We start from the raw sequence: 23200 nt of genomic DNA, 5'->3' as shown, positions 1-23200 counted from the left end.
GACTTAAATGGTACTGTAGAAATAATGTAAATTCATGAATGTTGGGTGTCCACTGTTAGGTTGATAAGAAAAATTGTTACCACATACCTCGCTGGAGAGTTCAGCATTTATTAGTCTGTGCATACAACGAAAGACTAGAAATACATAAATGCATGGCCTGTAGTATTTTGAACAGCATCATTCCTTATTTTGTTTTCTAATTTCAGTACAGAAAAACTTTATTTTGTGATGAGATTGTGTGAATTTTAGGTACTTTAGAAAGTAACGATCTTTAATTTACCGTAATCATTTTTCACCATATTCCATGTACTGTTTAAGCTCATTTGATAATAAATCATAATGAAACTGAAAAATACCTGATCCAAAAATATTTGACCACCTCTTACTAATTTTCGCATTTTTCAGTCTCTCACTGACAGTTGCCAAAAGGATAATTTTGATATCACACACAGTTGAAGATCCAAATCCTTCAACAAGGTTGCACTTTCAGAATTTAATATCAATAAGTCCAAAATTTTCTATTTAATCAAGATGTTCAAATGACCTTATTACTGACAGAGTCAGAGGAAGAGTAGAGGTGAATGGCTATTAAAGGTCTTACCTGATTCCACAGTATGAAAGTTATCAACCCAAATGTATGAGAATTATGAGCATTCAGAAAAAGTCTGCCTTATCTGAGTCATACTCTCTTTAAAGCAGGCAAGACAACAAGGCATGAAAAACAAAAACATTGTAAAAACAAAACTTAATCCAGTTTCATCATTTTATTCAATATGTGCATTCACTTGTGACAAATTCAATACAAATGCAAAATAAATTTGTTTTTTCAGCAATGAACTATAATACTGAAGCATCTAGCAAAGATTAAACTGATTATTGCTTAAACACCAGTTAAAGTTTAATATGCAAAGTGACTTCTAAGAAAAAAGAAATAGTTGCAAAGTGTGTCCACAATCCAAAATCAAAATGCATTTTCTAAGCAACATTTTTCCTGAATGAGAAATTTATTAATGGAAAGCAACATCTTTTTTCGCAAACTTAAAATATCATTTTTTTAAAATAAAAATCCAATCACCCCTCTCCCTCACAAAAGTGACATTAAGATTCTGTGCCAAGATGGATATAAATAACAGTTTTCTCAACTTTACATGGTGAATCTTTTATAGAGTCCTCCAAGATATTGACACATATTCAACAACTTCTGTTGCAACTGACATTAATCTGCCTCACAATATACTGGTAGGCTTTCTAAAAAGGCTTTTAAATGACTATATGTCAGTACTGGCTGCATTTTGATAGCTGTAATATTGTCACCTAGCAGAAATTTGGCTACTTTCAATGTCCACTTTGTGTAGTTCATATTCTGAATACACAATATTACAGGCAAGATACATTTTTGATTAAGCTAGCAAGTTAACAGTTATAGGTTACTTCACTTGAGAGTGCAGTATATCCATCCGACAAAACGAGTTCATATTTTCCTATACAAATGAAGTAACCTTTTTATTATATGCTAATTTTCTTATTCTACCTAAGGCTTAATTACATAAACAAAAATACACTACATGAAACAAAGTAATTGAATGTACGCCGCAAATCAAAAAACTAAATACACAAGCAAATATTCATCAGTACACAACATTACTAATGCCCACTTAAATCCACCCAGATAAATTTGAAATTTCACGTGCTACACATACCTTCTGAAAGAAAATGGCATTTTGATCTACTTAAAATTTAAATTTGTAGTCATATTGTGAATGAATGTGCATTACAACAACTTTCCCATTTGATCTGTAATGAAAAGATTTTGGTATTTTTGTCATACCTACGAAATATGGACTGGATTTATGTGCCAACTGTACATGAAGTACATTAAATTTCAGCAGTGATGGAGCAGCGTGTTGACATCTGCAAGTGTGTTTCTGTTCTGCCATTGAATGTTTGAAATCATAATGTAGGAAAAATATGAAGTCATTCAATTTAGTTATCAAAAAGACGCTATGGACATAACAATTATTTAGGATCTAAGCATATACTCTTATCATTTGAGTATTACATTGGCAAAATATATACATATGTACAAGAAATAAATATTAGGAAAAAATCATCAGACTGCAATCGTTGCATCGAGAAACAATGTCAAAACTTGAACAAATAAGTACCAACTAAATCCAGCTCATGGGTGATAAAAATACAAATGTAATAAATTATCTTGTGTTTTTTTAAAATATTAAGCCCTATCTTTACACAGTCCGATCAATCCAGAATTATAGTAAAATTGGCTTGAAGTAGTACTAATTTGTACCTATATAACAAATGAATAGGTAGATAATAAAGCTGTCTCTGAATATTTATGGTAAATATGATAACTGGTTTGATGATAAGAAATGATATTCACACTGAAGGAAAGTGGTATAGTATATGTATTGATGTTAATCCTTTTCTTGTAATTTTTTGGGTTTTCTAATATTGTGTTCTGGTTCCCAGGTTGGCTTCTCATATCCCTTCCACTTAATGAGATATTGTTTGCCTTTTCCTTTTTTTTTTGTTTTCAGTATCTTCTCCACCTCAAACCAATCAGCTGAAATTAAAAAATTTAGATATTTATTTTCTTATTGTATTCCTGTTAATCAGTAGACACAATAAGCATGAGTGTGGCACTATAATTTAATTTCAAGAACAGTTAAATCCTATACTTTTTCATAAGATAGACTGATACAATTTTTTAAAACTTTAATTTAATTGGCACCATAAAGGCATTATTGTTTGGACATGATACTATACCCTAATACAAATATGCATACATACATACATACAAAGATGCGTACATACATACATACATACATAGATGTGTACATACATACATACATACATATATTCATACATATATACATACATACAAAGATGCGTACATACATACATACATACATACAAACATACATGCATGCATGCATGCATACATACATACATACTGGAAATAAAGATTTAATACATACAGCACTAATTCAGAACAAAGTAAGTAAGCTTAATGCAGCTAACAATTCTATTTCAAATCAGTTATTGTTTACAAATGAGAATAATTTCTTTACAACATGTTCAAGGCCAATTTGCTCTTTGATTTCTCACTGTTATACATTATACTGTGCACTTCACAAATTTTGCAACATAATTTCACTGATCACAAGAAATGCATACTATATTAACATACAACATATGCAAATCTTAATAGCTTACAAAATTATAATTCAATTTTCAATAAACTGTCATTTATAATAAAAAAATAATTTGTCAATCACTGGAAATATTAAGAAGAAGATCTCAGGGTTAAATTAAAAAAATATGTAATAACAAGAGAACAATTCATTTTCCAAATATCTGAGGAGTTACTGGATGCAAGGAATATGTCTTAACTGCCTTTAATATCACAAATAACAGTAACTGGGAAGGTGAAAAGATTTTCAAGATGGCCACCATGGCAGCTGTACTGGATGTCAGAGGAGTACAGTTTAGAAATTTAAGACCAATGGGTATTTTTTGAATGAATAGGTGTAGTTTCATAGCAAAAATAGCACACAATATTACTATATAACACATAAAAATCATAACTTCCACAACCTGAATGCAATTTTAAATAACTTAACAAATATAATAATAACAGGGTTAGAAGTGAAGTTGAATTTGAAATTTTTTGGTTATTATTAAGTTTTTTTCTTCAAAGTTTTAAAAATATTTTTCAGGTTTAAAAAAAAAATTTTAGGTTTATATTATCTATTTAGGTTTCCTACAGTTTCTTTGTGATTTTGTTAGGTTTCTAAGGTCAAATGAAAATTTGGGTTTTTCATGGTTTTTTTTAGGTCCGCTTCTAACACTTAAAAAATTCTTTGTCCAGCACTGATAATATTTTCAATAAGATCAGAATGATTAAAATAAAATAATAAACTGGTTGGAGAAGAATGCATGTTCCAGAAAACTGCTCATGCTGTTGAGAAGGCATATCAATAAGATTCTCAAGGTTGTTGCCATGGCAGCCATATTACATGCATGTCTGAAGGGCAAACTAGACCTTGCAACAAATAAGTGTACAGTTTCAGCAACCCTTCCAGTTTTTAGGAGAAGAAGCAATAACAAATTAGCACTAATGGCTGGACAGATAACAAGTTATTGCATAAGCATTTATCAGTTATATATGACATAAGAGATAAAAATTGTGTACACTTATTACAAGAGGTTAATATACACTCCTAAAGCAATTCTTACATGTTGAGGGTTCCATAACCTCTAACACTGAATTTGTATCCTCTGAATCAGTGAGGTCCATCAAAAGCTCAGCTTCAACTGTAAATAAATTTTAAAACTGAATCAAGTACAAAACCATTATCAGACAGTAAAACAATGAACTGCTTTATTTTTGTTATAAAAATTGTTGAAACTTAGAGAAAATCATGATTTGATTTCTCTAGTGTAAGAATAAAGAAAACATTTTGTTACTTTTACAAACAATGGAGCAAATGTATTCAACATTTACAATAGTGAAGACAATACAGGGGTCTCTGTATTAACACTTAATTTCACCTGCATAAGGTGGCATAACAGCAATAAAGAATAACCTAAAGATGACATATTGCACTTTCCCAATTTATTTTAAGAATCCAACTGAAAGCACGCTGTATCATCGCTCAATCTGCATACTCACAAGTTATATACTACTTATGTTACACTATATTTCCATGGTAACAGAATATAATGAATGCAGTATCAATAGGAAGTGTACACAGCTTGGTTGATAAGTGTACCACGTCTGTCTGAAATACTGTACCTAGAATGGTTTAAGAGTTTTGCTCTGGAAATGAAATTGTTTTTGGACAGACACAGTGATGGTTCTATTTCTCCATCTCACACTGGAAAGAGAAAAACAGATAAAGAATGTTTTCTTGCTTGCCCAAAAGTTGTTTCAATTCCAAATGGCAATCAAAACAGACATTTTACCCTCTTTGATAAAATAAAATAAAATGACCTCATGATAATGTTGGCCATTATATAATATACATATGGTTCCCATTGCATTGGATTTTAACTTTGTTATTGATACATTGTTTTTTAACTTGACTTGATGTTGGACTGCTCCCGTGGCCCAGTGGTTAGAGCGTCTGTCTTGGATGACGGATGTCATGGGTTTGAACACCAGCTAAGTCCTAAGAAAGACTTATAAAAATGGTACTAGCAGCTGCCTTGCTTGGTGTGGAGCACTAAGAGGGTAGTTTTAGGACTGGTTGGCCTGGTGTTAAGATAATGTCACTTAGTGGGAAATGATGCCACATGTCTGCAGCATGATGCCCCAGTGCTGGATCAAAAAAACTGTCACACTGCAGACATCACCGAGATATGACTCAGATTATTAAAGCAACATTAAAAATCTAAATCACACATACACATACATCTGATGTTGTTTCTGGCTTAAGAGAAACCTGTTATAATGTTGTTTTTAATTCAATGACACCAAATTTTTGTGCTGGGTATAACCAAAATTTGGAGCATGAATATCTAGCCCTATTGTGATGATGTGGTTGAATGATTATCTTAAAAAATGAATATACATACTGCATCAGGGACATGCATATATTTATCAATAATTCTGAATTGAAATCATTACTGTAATTATTAAAAAAGCAATCTCGAGAATGTCAGACAGACTGAGACTTTAAAGAAATGTTTGTGCCAATAAAGAACTTATTGAAATAACAATTATTAAACAACTGGGCTGTTCATAGAAAGAATGCAGCTAAAATGTATTGCATGTTAGTCCAAAAGAAAGAGTCGTTATAATACAATGATAAACTCATTATACCGTCTACATATGCATATAAACATGCATATTAATTTCAATTTAGCCAAGAGCTACACAGCAAACAAGTGATGGATGATTAGCCAGTAGCAGATATATACAATGCAATGGGAGCATAAAAATGAAATGAGACCTTTGTCAGGAGAGTACCTGGATTGGGAACAAAGGCCTTTTGCTTTCCCTTATCTTCCAGTGACTCTTGCATTACATTTGGAACACCATTATGATCTGAAGTAAAACAAATTTCATTAAGTTTTCTGATGTTATTAAGTGATACTGCTTTTTAAAAAAGAAAATGTGCAAGGAAATAACTTGTTAAAAGAACTGCTATTAAGCATACTACATGAGTAACAAGATTTTTTATTTAAAAAAACGCAGCCAAAATGTATTGCATGCAAGTCCAAAAGAAAGAAGGCAGAGTCATTCCAATGCAATGATAAACTCATCATCTACATATGTATAGAAACATGCCTACTAATCTCAGTTTGGCTGAGAGCTACCCACCTAACGAATTATAGATGAATGGCCAGTAGAAAATAAAATGCAATGGGAAGGTAAAAATGAAATGACCATTCTTAAGAAAGTACCTAGATTGGGAACAAAGGCAGTTTGGTTTCCCTCATCTTCCAGTGAATCTTTAATTGCATTTGGAATTTCAACCTGTTCTGCAAGAAAACAAAATTTGTTAAGTTTCCTCATGCAATTAAGTGATGCTTCTTTCACTATTTTGTCATCAACATTCCACTACCACCACGTAAATTCTGTCACACAAGGATTGTGCAACATATAAAGATGGCCTAATTCCAAGACCAAAATGCACCCTCCCCCCAACGATTCAGAATACAAGTAAAAAAGCTTATAAATCTGATTAAGTTGGCTGTCAATATAAAGAGGACTACTAAAATCCAAATGCATAACTAAATTAGTTTCTGAGAAAACTATACCAAAATGGTTTTCATCAAATAATGCTTAATTTAAAAATATGCCAAAATGGATAAAGAAATGCAAGGGCCTAAATAACATATTACTTTGTTATGCATATGAACATGCTGTACACATTTAATTTACAGCTTTTAGCTGCTTCAAAATCTGGTCAGTAAATCTTTATATGAATACAAACATAACAAAAATCCTGCATCTGTGTTGGATATGTCCAAAAAAAGCTTCAAATGCATGTACAAGTAAAAGATAAATGTAATCAGATGGCCGTTAGAACTGATCATCACTGAGTAAGCAATCTACCATTATCATGATATTAGGTACATATATTACTGCTTAACTTGGTTAAGTGTATGAATTCTAATATAAATGCATAATAATCCAAGGCATATATATTCACAGATCAGCCTTTTCATGCTGCGAACACACCAAAAGATATGTCATAATATAAATTACCTTGATTCAGATGGCAAGGCTCATCTGATGATGTTCTTGTGGCTACTTTACTTGTCCTTTAAAAAAGAAATTATAAAGAAGTGAATAACTAACCCTAACAGACATTTTGTAAGCTAAAGTAAAACCTTTTAAAATAAAAAACAAACAAAAACACAATCTAAAATGATAAGAAACACACTATACATATATATGTATTTAAACTGTATAATTAATGGGCATAAAATCTTCACTGTATAGACAGCTTATAAACCAAAACAACAAACACTATGCTTCTCTGCTTGGCAGAGATTTATTTTTGATTCTCAGTTTGTCCCACTGCAGAGTGGATTACAAATTTATGATGTCCTGTCCACATGTAACCTTAAATTGTTTCTTTAGATTGCAACTCTCTGACTTTGATCATTTTAGAGTAGTTTCAATGGCCAAGTACCTTGTGACGGAGAATTCCAAACTGTCTCTTGCATTAATTATTTCTTTTAGAGTTGGAAGGCCCATACAGCTTGGGTCCCTGGCACACACAAAAAAATACAACTGAGACACAATCTTGGATAGTTAAAAAACAATTCATGAACATACAATTACTTCAATGAACAAGAATTTTGCAGGATGTCTTGCATTCAAGGCTAGTGAATAATGTACAATACTTAATCAAAAGCTGAGTGGATCTCTTCTGATTTTCCGATTCTGTAATATGAAGGGTTTACTAGTCATTCATACAATAAAATAATATTTTTACAAAGATTTTATACTTCTTAAGGTACCATAGTTCTTTTGAAGGATTATGTGTTTATTCTTGCTTTTTCCCTTCCCAAATGATTTTGCAATTTTTTAACAAATAATCTTTATGCTGTAACTTTTTATCTTAAAATAAAGAATGGATTGTGATGCCATGTCCTTTTATCCCATTACATACATGAAAAAATCAAACTAATAAGAAATTCAAAGGAATTATATCATTGATATCCACCTTGATACAGAGATGACCTCTCTGCTTGAGGGTCACTGTAAGAGTGCAGTTAAGGGTGCATACATTATGAAATGAACTCCTTCTTTATACTACATTACAAGTATAACACAGCCAGCCATCCCTGGATCTGGGACTTTTACCATATGCATAAACCTGAATGTAACCATTAACCAATGTTGCTGTTATACACATTGGTGGAATTAGTGTATTCTGTGCTTTTTCTATGTGCATTTGTTTTATCCAATGTTGCATTAGTTTTTTACAAAACTCAAAAGATGGCAAAAACTTGATACTATGTATCAGCATCATAAAGTACCTAATATAACTTGATACATCACATCAGCATCTGAACCTAATGCAGCACCTAATACATGGCAACATAATTTGATACATGATATCAACAAGGTAATATATTACTCATAATGATTATAAAGTCTACAGAGAAAAGAAGAAAGAGCACTTACCTAAATTTAACACCATTAGGCAAGTTCTTAATCTCTACCTGATACAAGTTATCTTTTATTGTCTTGTATGGCACTTTATTCTTTCCTGTTGTCTTGGCTGAAAAAGATATTGTCACTTAATGACAGACATTTGTTCATAGTAATTGTAAGTAAAGCATTAAGTTGTACAATGAAATTTCAGATGTTGAAACTTATAATTACATTTAATAAATATTTATTACCTATAATAAAAGGTTTTTTTACTTGAAGACTTCATCTTAATGTGAGTAATGGATTTAACATTCATCAGTCATACCTTGATAACACACATTTTGTGAATGTAAGATAAACATTCATTTACCATGCATCAAACATATTAGAAAATTGAAACATGACATGACATTTGGCAGTTGAACAATTCATGAAGATAAACTGAATGGGTTTTTCAATTGCAAACATGGAGGATACAAGGATACATATTACTGAAGATGGAGAGAATGCTATCATGGTTAACTGACAGTTCAGTAAACATAAATTTTCCCTGCCATACAAATGATGACCATTACTATAGAAGACATTCATATTTCTTTCTCTTTATCTAAATAAATGTAAGTGATGACAAAAATGAAATTTGTAACAAATATTACCCCAGCAGTCATTAAAGATCTGTCGCACTTGTGACACATATTTTTTCTTGATTTCATCAACCGCTGGTGATAAACTTGTCTGTGAATCTAAAAAATTAAACTGAAGCCTAAATTGCATATTCAAACAATAAATATTCATGTCATTCAAGATTTTAAAAACCTTCATATGATTTGACAAACAAAATGCCATAAAAAATGAATGGACATGGATCTTAAATCCAATGTATAAAATAATTTTGTACAATACTGTAATTGGCAGAAAAACTCAGTTACATATAAATACAAAATATGCTAGCCAAATTCCTGTTGTATATGTTGATTTGTTTCTTTACCATTCTTAATTAATTTTGTTCACATGTGAATGTATAACCCAGTGTAATCTATGTTTATTTTCTGGCAATTACATGTATAAAAAAAGCTTTCAAAAAAAGAGTGTCACTTTCCCTTTTGAACCTAGTAGCATTTCAAACAATATCTGGACCTAGTCTAAAAGTAGTGGACACCATCTTGAACATAACAAATTCAAATATACAAGCCAGTAAATAAAGCAGCTATGTATTAATATATTTAAACTAATTGACAAATTTATTACATATAATGCAATTTTGGCCAAATGATCATGACACTATTAATCTGCCTAAAAGCTAACAATGTAATGTAATACTTGCCTAGAAACAAATATTTTCTGCCACTGAAAAATTGTCATAAAATGATATAAAACTGATTAGTTATACAAACCCATCATGCTGGTTACGAACTGATCTTTCCATTCAACAGTCTGAAAAAACTGGTAGGCCCTTGTGTTACCGAATACACCAACACGTCTAGTACTGTCAGTAAACAGACCACCAATATTTACACCCATGTCATTAAGAGCTTCACACTGAAAATACATGATAACAAAGTCCCTCAAAAAAAATGATGCTTTACTGGGCAAATAGAATTTTCAGGAATTCAAGATAAAACCATTTCTTTCTATTAACTGTGAAGTCTTGAAACTATCTCTGGTGTTACTGTTATTAAGTGCTAAGAAGATTATCAAATTAGCTGCTGTGAACACTTTGGATTTCAGATTGACATCATTTCCATTTAGGCCAAGCAGATATTAAAAGTCTTCTGGCGAAAAGCCCACATTTCAATATTACCAGTCATTAAAGGGGAATGAGGACAACAAGATTTCAAGACAGCCATCAAGCCAGCCATATATGATGTACCACTGGCAAAATCTGCATTTTCAGGATTATGTAGTTAGCAAAAGAGGTCTTTTGGTGAAATCCCCATACTGATATAGCCATCCATATGGCCTCCACTGTGGACAGATTGAGAACTAGTTTGCATCATTATCATTAGTACCAACCTGACACATTACCAACCGTTAATATGAAACCCTCCATGTTCAAATTACTTTCTATTTAAAAGTAGGACTGACAAGATATCATTGTAGAAATATTGGACTCAATAACAGCACCATTTTAATTTTGGACCAATAAGACAGTATACGAAGTCTTTTGGTGAAAGCACAATGTTGATATGACCAGCCATCTAAGCTCTTTTCCTTTCTGATATGACCAGTAGTGCTAAAAACCAAAGTAAAAGCACAGACAAGTAAAAGAAAGAAAGAAATCACAGACAAGTAAAAGAAAGAAAGAAATGGAGAGGCCGAAAAAATGGGAGAAAATGTATTAGCAAGCAAACTCTGCCAACTAAATGGCAAACAAAGATTTACAAAATAATGACAACCTCAGCATCAAAATAAAAATGAAAACTAATGAGTAAAAAGTATTTAAACAAATCAGTTCTAAATGAACCTCAAGTCTAATCATCAGTGAAATTAGCTTGTTTAAAACTGCATTTTATTAAAAATAGAAATGAAGGAATCTATAATATTTACATTGTTACCTGAAACACTACAGTAGTACATTTTATAAATCAATGTTTGTTAGATGCAGGTTCTCTTCCTCCAGGTTGAAGTATTCATAGGATCTGAAAGATGACCTCATACATGACTTCATGTTAACTGAACAGACATAACTTCATACTGAATCAAGAAACATGACTTACCGACTGACTGATCAGTTTTAGGTGGTGCCTTATGAATTTTGGGGTGCCCACAGATGTTGACAAATTTTGCCTCTGTTCCTCAGCAGTTTGCTGATATTGGACCTTTTCTGAAGCAGGCAGATGCTTCCATTCATTTGCCCACTGAACAAAAGTAGTTCCTGAGGATGATGGCTCTTTAAACAAATATAGATAATAATATAAAAGAATTCCGTTACTTTCATAAACAAAACTAACCACAAAAAATAATTCAAAAGTGATATAGGCATATAAATTGAAGTTTACAATAATAATAAACAAAATTCACTTTACCATCTAGATATTAATATGTATTAAGAATAACAGTGTCATTATTTTTCAAACACCATTAGCATACAGTTACACATATATGTGAATATAATTTAAAGGTGCATTTTATAAAAAAATTGCTCAGAGTATACTGCAAAGAGATTAATGAGTCTGGTTATACATGTGCATACACAAGGCTAGAGAAAATGTAAGCAATAATACCTGAATAGTAAATTAATAACAGAACATGCCAGAAGAAACAGGTAAAGCAGTACTTTCCACACACTCACTATGTTGCAGCATCAAAAACAAGACAAAAAGCAAAGTGATCAGAAAATAGAGTTTTAAATTACATTCATACAAAACAAACAGCCATTAACACCATTACCAGAGTGTATATATCACTAAATCAAAGTTATTTTACCTCTCTGACATCTTAAAAGTACAGACTGAAAATAAATAAAAATTAGTAACATAACAAGAGTAATAGATTTATGAGACTCCTTCATTATATAATATTTGCAAAATGAAGCCATTCAACACTGATGCATTTGTAGTAATTTCTGTACAATACAATTCATTTGCTTTCTAAATTTGTCAATAACCCAATAAGAGTGTTCTCAACACACAACTAATGACCTTTATTTTTTATTTCATATACATTTGACAGAATTTAACATCTTTACGATTTATATTTTATATTGTTGATAATAATGTTCATATTTTGAATGGTTTGTCTTCCTAAACTTATGTGCAAATTCACTGTTAGAGCATGTTAAATGTACCTTTAGTTGCCACTGCATAGCCACTATTGTGCTGAGGTGTCATAAGATGTAACACACACACACACACACACACACACACACATCTTAATGAAACATCACCTAAAGATGATCACTATCTCACTACCAGTGTACTAATAAGTTTACAAGAAGTAAATAAATGATCTGCATATGGGCAAACTGACGGACAGACAGGATTATTCAATGTAACATTACCAAGTGGGCACATGGTAAGATATCAGAGAAAATCTAAGTTTATGCAGAATAATTAAGCAAATGATGTCAGCATAAGTCAATATATACAGTTTTACCCCGCTATAGCACATCCGCTATTATATGAATTCCGATAAAACATGGTTTTATACAGAGTAGGACAAAGACCTAAACATTCTTTTGTTAGAATCTGTTAAAAACAAAGCAACACTTTCAAAGAGAATGAAAATAAATTTCCTTTTTCTTCCATTTTTGGAAATAGTGTGGTACAGGACTGGCTTTATCAAAACTGCACAGAGCAATAAAAAAGTTTGTGACCAATAACATATTTAGCCTACCAAGTGATTTTCCCTTGCAAAATATATTGTATGCACTAGGCCCTTTCAACTGTATTGGTTCTGGCTTGGAAGCAGAGCTTGAGACAGCAGGCTGCTGAATGCTGTGTTTCTGTTTTTGCCGCTTATTTCCAATCCAGTCCTGAAAATAATAAATAACCAGACTGTATGCTATTCATTGTGTCATCAACATTATTAAATTCATCCTAGATAATGCGAGCTTCCACTGACCTGCTGCACTCTATTTCATCATGTTTGTTTCCTGTATAATCTGTCCTTGAGAATAATGATCCTTGATTTTTTTGTTGTTGCTGTTGTTGTGGGGTTTAATGCCATTTTTCAACACATGATAGGCTATACATGGCGTCAAGTATTAATGGTGGAGGAAGAACCTTGGAAAACCCCAGAAACAACCACTGACCCACGAGAAGCTACTGGCAAGCTTCTCACATACCCACATTTGTTGAATCCGAGACTCGAACCCACACAAACTGAGGTGAGATGGCAGTGATTCGTAATGAAAGCACTTTAGACCACTCAGCCATTCGGGGCCCCCTACGATCCTTGACAATGGGCAATCCATTTTGTACCAACCTCCAAAAACCAAATTGCAAAGCATGTGGCTAGCATATGGTTTTTAGGCAGACTAAAATATATTCAAAGATGCAATAAAATCATAATTTCAAAGAACGGATGTATTTAAATGATTTACAAACTATTGAATACATTTACTTCTGCAGCCCCCCCCCAAAAAAAAACTGAATATGAAAACAACTGAGAACATTCATTTCTAAGGTGAAATAGAGATCAAGAAACCTAAAGAAATGTTAAAGCCAAAGATTTTAATTAATTGAAAAGAAATGTACTTTTGAGAAGTTTTACTTTCATTTGAAAATTGAGAAGCAAACACTGGAAATATCCTGCAACTCTGACTTACGACAGTAATTGATTAATATAACCAACTGTATTGCTTTTAAATTATTAAGAAATGCAATTCATTAAGCTGCTGGATATCAAAACTTTGCAAGAAAGAGGAACTTCTTTAAAACAACTAACCCTGACTTGTTGCATTGTAAGGTTCAGAGAGTTGGCCAGGTTCTCGATTCTTTTGCCATCCTTTACACTTGTCAATCCTGCATTCCATTCTGTTTCCAATGCATGCAGTTGTTCATCTGTAAAGATGTGGCGCAGCTTTTTGGATGCTGACTGCAGCAGATGATAACAAATTATGAGTTATTACATTGTTTTGATACCATATAAATAGGACAACCAATTCAGGGGAAGTAGCTAAATGATTCTGAAGATGACTGTCCTAGCAGATGTCTAATGTCTGAGAGGTATATTTCATTCCGAATCAACAGGACATGATAAGAAGTCTTTCAGTGAAAATCACATATCAACTAATTTGACAAAACAGCTGCAATTGTAGCAATATTGGATACTATATTGGTACCATTTTCATTTAGGAAAAACCAAGCATAATAAAAAGTCTTGAGGGGAAACACGATGTAGATAGTACTGTCAACTGAAAATACAGGACCAGTGGTGATCAGATTTTCATCAAATCAGCACCATTTTAATTTTGGGTCATCTTTGGTTAAAACACCATATCTACATATACATCCATTGTAACAGAACGATTTTCAAAATGAATAACGTGTAAATATTAGATGTAAAAGTTCTAAGGACCAACAGAAAATTATAAATCTTTTAGTAAATGACATGTGACCTATTACCTAGTCCTACCTGTAATACCTGATAATTATGTTTTAACTAACGCGCTGTGTAGTGTGTTTTGATGTCGACTAACATCGTTATGAAAGTAAAATTTTGAGGAATATTTCACACAACTGACAACTAAAATAACGACGCTTTTCTACAAAGTTATAATGTTTTAGTCGTACTTTACTTACTATGATGCCCTTTCTCTAATAAATTCAAATTCTCACAAAAGAAACGGGCCCGTTTTCAAGTTTCTAGCACCTAAACAAAATCAAAGTGTGCTATGTCTTACATGTAGGACTGACCTATTTCCATGCACCCACTAAGAGTACCTGTACAATTTTCAAGATGACCACCATGGTAGATGTATTTCATATCAGAGGGGTATTATTTTAATTTAGGACCAAGCAGTATGTATTGGTTTGATTGGCATTTTTAACGTTGCTTTAACAATTTGAGTCATATCGCTATGATGTTTGCCGTGTGAGATAGTGGTGAATTATTCAAGGTTTAAACATGTGAGCGAAAAATCAATTTCATATATTGTAACAAGTGTGTTAAGGAAATATTAGGATAAATATACCAGCATAGTATGAGCTGTCATATGGGTCTCAGTCGACATATTTTCCATTTCAAATTCTCAACGTTCTGCTTTCAACTACTTAATTACGCACAGCTTCCGCAACCGGATGTTTTAGTTTTAGAAATTGTGCACATGCGCAACAGAGAAAATATTCCAACAACATTGTTAAGGCTTGGTAGCTACATAACGTATACTGCATCGTACGAACATATACGTTGTTGCGGTTTGAAGGCCTTAACAATATCAACAATTCCAGGCTTGTAGGCTGTAACAATGGACGTATCGGGTGGTGCGGCTTGTGAGCAGCTCATTCATGTGATTAAAACATACAAATGAAATGAAATAAAAACAAATAGAAACCACGGTAAAAGGAGGAAGAAAGAAAAAGAGAAACAGGAATCGGACTCACTTTGTGGTTCTCCCTGGATGGCGCATCTGTCTTTCTGTACATTCACCAGAACTAGTAATGGAATTATATAATGTCCAGCGGCTCCTATGTACAAGGGCAATCTGACACAGACAGAAAAATGAAATTAGCTCCCAGAATAAAAAAACTATTCAAACGTTGAAGTCTTGGATAGAGAGCAAATAAAGCTTACGATTTTTAACCCTGTGTTTCCGGATCTGACTTATGATTCAGTTACATATATAAATATGCAGCCGTCCCATCAAACGTAAGCGATGCCTACCGGTTTATATTAAGACTTCCAAGACAGCAGTTTTCAAGGGTCCATTAAACTATTTATAAGAATTCGTGAAGCATTTGGAGCAATATTTCGCTGTTCATTTTGTGTAGTTTCATCAACCTGATTAGTGCAGCTGGATACCCTAGCGACAATGGGTGAATGCATTACAGACCCCCCTTGTGACGGTCTGGCGACAACGTTTTCTAGCACACCCTGGGATAGTCTAGCGACAAGGGCAATTGAACATGGGGAATACTGGGACTGTCAAGTGCCAAGGGAAAGTGGTGTTGTTGTATAAGGACAAAATGAATGAAACAGGTGAGGTGACGTCACGGTACGGAAGATTGGCAACAATGTTGCAACAATGAAGAAACAGGTGAGGTGACGTCAATCGCGACCAAAGAGCGGGGAAAAAACTAGAACCCTTGGCGGGAACGGGACTCGCGGTACATATACATATATAACACATACAATATACAGACATCGATTGATCAAGATCAATCTATCGCAAAAACAACTATACTAAAGTTTTGTAGGCAGGAAAGCAAATCGTTTCGAGGCATATGAGTAGCCCTGAAACGGACCTTTGGGTTATTATTCTTCTTCTATTTTCCCAAGTGCTTCCACCATTTCCTCACTTTCTCAATGATTCCTTTCTTCTTCTTGTCCAAAGGATCTAAATTTTTCCTGCACATTCATTCAGTTTTATTCAGTCTTTCAATCTTCAGTTTTTTTTCTGTTGTCTTTTTCGTTTATCTCATTTACCCAGTTATCTTTAATCTTTTACGTCTTCTTTTATTAACTTTCTCATCATTTCTTCAGCTTTCTTTAGTTTGTCTAGCCCCAACATCACAAAGAACCACTTTGTCAATTTCAATATTTCTTCTTAAAAGCAAATAACTTTCAGCACATTATCAAGGGCTCCTTCAAGGTTCCCACTCAAACATACGGAGGATGAATGAATCCTCTTAATTTCTCCAATTCCTACATCTATCATACCTTTAATCAGAACTCTGGCTACTTTCAGACTGGTCACAATGTCTAGGCTACCTTGAAACTTTCAATCATCTGCAAGCCTTTCTACCATATAGGCTCCATCCATCATCCAATACACACTGTCGTTCACGTTTTTAAATAAATCCATTGCCGTCTTCATTTATTAAGTGCTGAATGGCGCGAATGACGAACGCTTCTGTTTATATACTTCAATCACTCTCGTGAAGGAAATCATCCCTTACTGTGGCATATTATCTGCTATCAACACTGGGGAAGAGTGAAAAGAAAACCCCTTATATAATATTCACACAAACGTACGAAAATGCGTACAAACCCACAAAAAATATTTTAAAAGAAAAAACAACAGAAGATATACTATCCACATATGGAAAGAAGAAAAAAAATCAAACTCCAAAATATACTATCCACAAACCCAAACAATACTCTCCACACACGGGAAGTAGGAAAAACCACGATATTTACTATCCATACAAACGTTCGCCAACGCTTAAAATCCCCAAAATCTATTAGCCACACACGGGAAAGAGAAGACAAAAAAACAATCACAAAAATAATATTCACACAAATGTACGAGAACGCATTAAAGTACACACTCTACTATCCACACAAGGGAAAAAAAAACACTCATTATACTATCACACAAACGTACATGAATCGATACAAACACAGTATCTACCATCCACACAAAAGTACGCACACACACACTATCACATCAGTGAAGGTGTGTGTTTATAATCAATCTATTCCACATTCACACAAGTTGGCAATTGATCAGTCTCTCTTTTCTAGACATCCGGTTAGCCCTGAAAAAGGATGTTTTTTTGGAAATTCAGATGCCCTTGTTAGTGATTACATCTTCTAGGCCGGCCCCCCTCACACACACACACACATCGCATGCTACAGTAATTGTCCCAATTCACTGTTGTATTTGGGAGCGCAGATGCAGCCACATTATCTCATCCTTAAGCTTCTGGGATTATGAAGATTTGTTTCCTCTGTCTTCTTCTTCTTCTATGCCAACCCAGGGATGTTATCCTTGTCGTTTTGCCGCTGTCTCCAATTTCTCCTAGTTTTCTGTCTGGGAGACAGCAGCTCTTGGTACTGGTACTGGTAGAAGTTGTTGTTGTTGATGCTGTTGTGCATGATCGTTCTATTCCTGTCCTTCTTTTTCTCCTCTTCTTTTTCTACTGTTTCAATTTCTGATATGGCCTTATAGACACACTTCTATTTTTTAAAACTTACTATCATGCAATTAGCAATTGAACTAGTATCTCTTTTCTAGAGTATTGGGGTAGCCCTGAAAATGGCTGTTTTTGATGACGGTGAATTATGCAATCATTTATTGTCTGAGATTGCGTCCCGTCTGGCTACAGGTTTTCCCACAGGATAAAGTCTGCTTCTTCGGAAAGAGAAGGAAAACTATTTCGAGTCTACACGGCAGTCGACAAAACCTCTGTCTGGTTCCTGTTGTTGATGTTGCTCCTGTTGTTGCTGCTGCTCTCTCAGTTCTCTCTGTTTCTGAAGTTTATACCTTTCCGTCCATTCTTCTGTCTTCTTTTTGATTTCCTCTCTGAAGATCTATACTATCAGGTCTTCTGTCACTTTCAACATTCTGACATTCTCTATATCTTCTAGTTTGGGTATCAGACGGTACCTGACACGATGTAAATTCACGTAAGCTTCGTTCAGCTTGGTTAGTCTTAAACACATCTTCATAGGAGGATCAGTCAACAATGGAAGGTCAGACTGAACTGAACTGATAACTGAACGGGTACAAAGTTTGGTCGCCTATGCAACTAATGCTTTCGCGACCGGTTAAGTCCTGTAGGTCAGGATTCTTAGATGGTCGAGGTTCTGGGCATGATGCCACCACAGTCCCGTTCTTATGTGCAAATGTCGCACTTCTTAATATTGAACATGTCAAGGCGAGGCAAGGACGGAGAGCACCAACGGGACACGAAACGTCACAGGAAAATGAAACCCTACAAAACGGCAAAGCGAGTACGATCAAATTAGCCCAGTTTTGATAGTGGACAATTACATTTCAATAGTGTGTGAGCCACCGATGCAATTTTCTAATTTCATTGAATCATACGATTTTCTTTACTATTGTGACAAAAGTTAGAATTTTGTGTACATGGTGTATCTTCAATTATCTAAATAGTACCAATCAGCTGGGTGTCAGACACCCTATGTACTCTAGAGTCATGTTATGTTTATCTTATGTCTTGAATTTTGATGGCGGTAGTCAAAGGATCAGATCAGGATTTTGGGGATAAGGTTTTTATCGAAAGAGGACTTCATAAGCCAAAGGATTACCTTCATGTAAGTAAGCAATTTGAATGATGATGTCCTTACTCTTTTTCTTCTTCTTTGCTTTCTTTTCTCCTCTTCGTCAAGAGATTTTCCAGGTACGCTCGGAAATAGAAAGTATCCATGGTGTCGATGACTAGCTTGCTATTTCAAGTACAAAACTTCTCCGCTAAACGAGGAATGCATAACATTGTTGACGGGAGCTACTGTCATTCTCCCTCGGATTGGCGTTGTGTGCCTCTTTGTTAACTTAGAATTTCAAGTACAAGTAACTGCTATTCAGATTGATGTAATCTTCGGGCTGTCCTTTGATGTCAAACTCGATGGAAGCTGAATCTGTCAAGGACGAAACGGGATGAAATTCGACACATTGGGATTCTTGCATCGTCACCATGGTGGACGGCATGGAAAATAGATCTAGTTCCGACTTTGAAAAGGAGTAAAACTCTCGTTGCATCCTTTTTTTTTTGTCTCTATGATTTAATGATAAAACGGTCTAAGTCTCGGACGGTTCTTCTTTTCTTAGTCATTCTAGCTTTATCAGCGTGAAGACTTCTGAAGGGGTGTTTTCTTCCTCATCTCTTTCTTCCTTGTCCTAGTGCTGCCACTAAGAAGCATGTATGCCTGATTCGGTAGCTTCCAGGTCATTTATATGCTTTTCTCGTCGACCCAAGATATCTTTGCCTGTTTTCTGCAAGATGCAAGACTGTTTAGCCTGCTCTCAAGAAAGCGTATGTAGGATTTTGTTTGTCGATGATGACATTTTCGAGAAATTCTAAGCTTGCGTCAATGCGGCATCTTTCAAGTCGTACAATGCTCATGTCACCATCGGTTTGAAAACAGGAGTCATCCAACGAAAGCCGATTTCAACCATGCCCTCGCTGTCGGGCGACTCCTCGGTACACTGTATACATCACTTACGATTCGTTAGAGAATCGTTTTCGAAAATGGAGTTTCACCGTGACTTTCCTTTTGGTGAATGGAATATTTTGTCCCAGATCTCCTTTTATAGTAATGTTGACACTGTCAAAATATGATTTACCGACGGGTAAACAGTGAGGACGTACAAACTCGCAATAAATCTCGCAATCCACCTTCCTCGCAGTGCTGGTCACTTTGAAAGGAATGACACGCAGTAACGGTACGGAACTGTGTCCCACCACGTTTTAATCCACTAAATCGGAAAACACAAAGATCAAATTGAGCCCTTGGTTCAGATCTACCGGAGAAAGAAATAACTTCGGAAAACATTCCTTGTCGAAACGATTGGAGATTGGAAACGATTATAGACCCTTCTGACAACTGGAACACTTTCATCTCAATCAGTCCTCTTATAGCATTTAGGTATCAGTGACCCAAACATCGGTGATGTAATGGATGCAATCGTTCATTGCGTTAAACTTGCATTTTGACCAGCTCTCGGTAAATGCGTTCTCTCGACTACACAGGTCAACCACGAATGTACTCTTGTAAAGTATCCATAATTATGTCAGCCAGTTGTTATTCCGACGTTAGGTGGCACTTGTAATTGTCCTTATTTTGTTTAAAATCTTCTAATAAACCGAAAGTAATGACATAGTAATTTCTGACCACTGTCATTTAGGGTAACGGTCAAGAATGTCAATAAAATCTTCTAATGTAAACGTTCTAAAGTGTAATAATCGGATGAACGCAGAATTGATCCAGAGACATTTGACGCGTTTGTTGACTTCTGTCACTTTCCTCTTGTGAATTTCTCGACACAAAAGTTCTACAGGCACCAATTGAGATTTTACTCTGACAAGTCTCTGCCAGTCTTCTCTTGCAGTTTGTTTGGTAATCCTTGAATATCATTTTTGTAATGGACTTTAAATACTTGTCTCGGTATTGTCCGACGTTTGACTCCTAGCCAAGCTGGATTCCTGAACGACATGGTATGAAATTTCAGTGACTAGGTCCCACTAAAGGTAGGTAGTGACAATGCGGAGATTATCGCGCACGTTCCAGGTAAGCCGAATATTTCTGCTCCCACTGGTGTAGTGTAACTGAAGTACTTGACTTTATGCCCTTCTTCCAAGTAGAACAATTCGGCTCTGGCTAATATTTCCGGGGTAGGTCCTCCTATATATTTAGGTCATTTCCATTGAAATGTTTGAAATCGACTTTCACAGCTTCATTGTGATGAGGGTAGGGTGAAATCCGCAGGAGTTTACCCACTTTTCTATGACATCCGTTGGTGGTAGTTGCATGGTTTCACGTGGAGGATGATATTGAAAATGAAAACCAGTAAAGAGTCCACTATAACGAGTGGCATCGCTTTCGCATCCGTCATGTTTGACACGCACTGCACCACTTTCCATGATAGGTATAGTAGTAGTGGTAGTAGTAGTTATAGCAAAGTTCCCATGAGGCCTTTTTGCACCATTGAGGTCACAGCGTACAGCATGGCACTCATCGCAAGGCACAGCATTGCACTCCACTTGAGAATCACCGAACTTGAATGATGTCTGTTTAAAAGTATTCATCTGTGTCGCTTGGTGTTGGTAGTTACAACGAATTATCGGTCTGAAACATTGTCCCATTTTATATGCTGACCAACAGTAAAGGGAAGTGGCTGGGAAGCCTAACTTCTGGTGCACGATTTGATACACTTTTCGTAGGTGGTCACATCCTATCCAGACTGCAAATCTTCTTTCACTACGCCAAACTTCACCAGTCGACTGATGTGGTCATTGAGAGTCAATCCTTTCATTTTGCACACCTTAGGTGTGCACTTCTCCTTGTTTGTTCTGGTATTCGTAGCCGTATTGTCTGGGACCACCACTTGCAAAGCTTAGAATCTAGTCGTCCATCCAGGCTCTTAAACGGTCTCATTCTAATTTAGGGTAACAGTGACCCATGCGATCAATGTAGATGCAACTGTCTGTGTCAAAATACAGGACACGATCTCCTAAAAGCTCTAATTTTACGCGAACATGGGCTGTCACGTAAGCCGCAATGATGATATTTCCAATTTCGTCGGCATCTACAAAGTCCAGTTCTTCTTCGTAATTGACTAATATCAAGTCCTCACAAGGGACGTCATGTGTTTATGTATTTGGTTTTTTTTCAAGACCCTAAAGTTCACCACTCGACTGGTGCGATAATTGAGAGTCAATCCTTTCTCTTTACTTTCTGTGTGCACTTCTCCTTGTTTGTTCTGGTATTCGTAGTTGTAATTTTTGGGGCCGCCACTAGCAAATTTTAGAATCTTGTCGTCTGGGTGTTCGTCCGTTCAGGTTCCTAAACGGTCTCCTTCGATTGTAGGGTAACAGTGACCAATACGATCGATGAAGATGCAACTGTCCGTGTCAAAGTACAGTACGCGATCTCCTAACAGTTATAACACTTCGTCCAATTTAAGCGAGCATTGGATGTCACGTAAGCAATGGTGACATTTCCTAATTCGTCGGCTTGTACAAAGTCCAGTTCTTCTTCGTAATTGACCAGGATCAAATCCCCACGAAGGACGTCCACGAGCTTTATGTCTTTGGTTTTGTCGTGAATCATCTGGAAGTAGCGGGCTGTTTCTGTCAAATACTCCGTCTTGGGTAAACACGGTGGTTTTGCCATTTTACCCCACTTGCAATTTAACATCACTTTGGCAAACGATCGCCTTCCTTTGTTTTTTCCCCCATGTGGTCTAAAGCGAAGCCTTCCAACTTTCAGTTGCTCTCTTTGAATTTCATTTGGTTTTCGGGAGTGTGGCACCAGGAAGGCTAGCCGCTGGCTTCTCGTTTCAGTTTTAAAAGACATCCACGTAGTCTGAGTAAATCCATTTTTGAGTTAGGTCTCACTTTTGGTATTTTTCTGTCCTGCGAGATTTGTATATTTTGCAGAGCTTAGAATAATTCCACGCTGACACATGTTTCTGTCAATGCGCGTTCT

The 23200-nt window shown here is 35.1% G+C and overlaps 2 protein-coding genes across 11 annotated transcripts in view; both read right to left on the bottom strand.

Annotated features, from left to right (window-relative positions):
* LOC149794771 (solute carrier family 23 member 2-like) overlaps positions 1-23200 on the bottom strand; it is a 110838-nt gene that overhangs the window by 77472 nt on the left and 10166 nt on the right. Inside the window, exon 3 of the mRNA XM_089964407.1 lies at positions 15688-15788. Coding sequence (XP_089820533.1) covers positions 15688-15788 — 101 coding nt within the window. The remainder of the gene's footprint in view (positions 1-15687; positions 15789-23200) is intronic.
* On the bottom strand, positions 750-15541 carry LOC149794772 (uncharacterized). Of its 10 annotated transcripts, XR_016422196.1 has the most exons (14): positions 15279-15535; positions 14030-14179; positions 12977-13115; positions 11359-11531; positions 10036-10180; positions 9298-9384; positions 8672-8768; positions 7671-7748; positions 7241-7296; positions 6433-6510; positions 5996-6073; positions 4820-4901; positions 4261-4338; positions 2570-2584 (listed from the first exon to the last, which is right to left on the bottom strand). XR_016422196.1 is itself a non-coding variant. In XM_089964408.1 (13 exons), the coding sequence occupies exons 1-13, from the start codon at positions 15324-15326 to the stop codon at positions 2436-2438; spliced, it is 1356 nt and encodes a 451-aa protein (XP_089820534.1). In that variant the 5' UTR covers positions 15327-15528; the 3' UTR covers positions 750-2435. The 10 variants fall into 10 exon arrangements, 8 of the variants coding, with proteins under 8 accessions (XP_089820534.1, XP_089820536.1, XP_089820538.1 ...); XM_089964408.1 differs by lacking the exon at positions 4820-4901 and having other exon boundaries at positions 750-2584; positions 15279-15528; XR_016422197.1 differs by lacking the exon at positions 6433-6510 and having other exon boundaries at positions 2560-2584; positions 15279-15541.

The sequence above is a fragment of the Sinohyriopsis cumingii genome, chromosome 7, assembly GCF_028554795.1.
Source record: "Sinohyriopsis cumingii isolate HCF-2022 chromosome 7, ASM2855479v2, whole genome shotgun sequence".
Classification (NCBI taxonomy): Eukaryota; Metazoa; Mollusca; class Bivalvia; order Unionida; family Unionidae; genus Sinohyriopsis; species Sinohyriopsis cumingii.
This window is presented reverse-complemented; position numbering and strand designations above follow the sequence as displayed.

Excerpts from the sequence above, each read along its gene's own strand:
- LOC149794772 (XM_089964408.1), bottom strand. The coding sequence starts at position 15,326 with ATGGAAAATATGTCGACTGAGACCCATATGACAGCTCATACTATGCTG. Across the intron at positions 11,532-12,976 it reads TTGCAAGGGAAAATCACTTG|AGCCATCATCCTCAGGAACT; the intron begins GTAGGCTAAATA and ends ATTTGTTTAAAG. Across the intron at positions 2,585-4,260 it reads GGTTATGGAACCCTCAACAT|CTGATTGGTTTGAGGTGGAG; the intron begins GTAAGAATTGCT and ends TTTTAATTTCAG.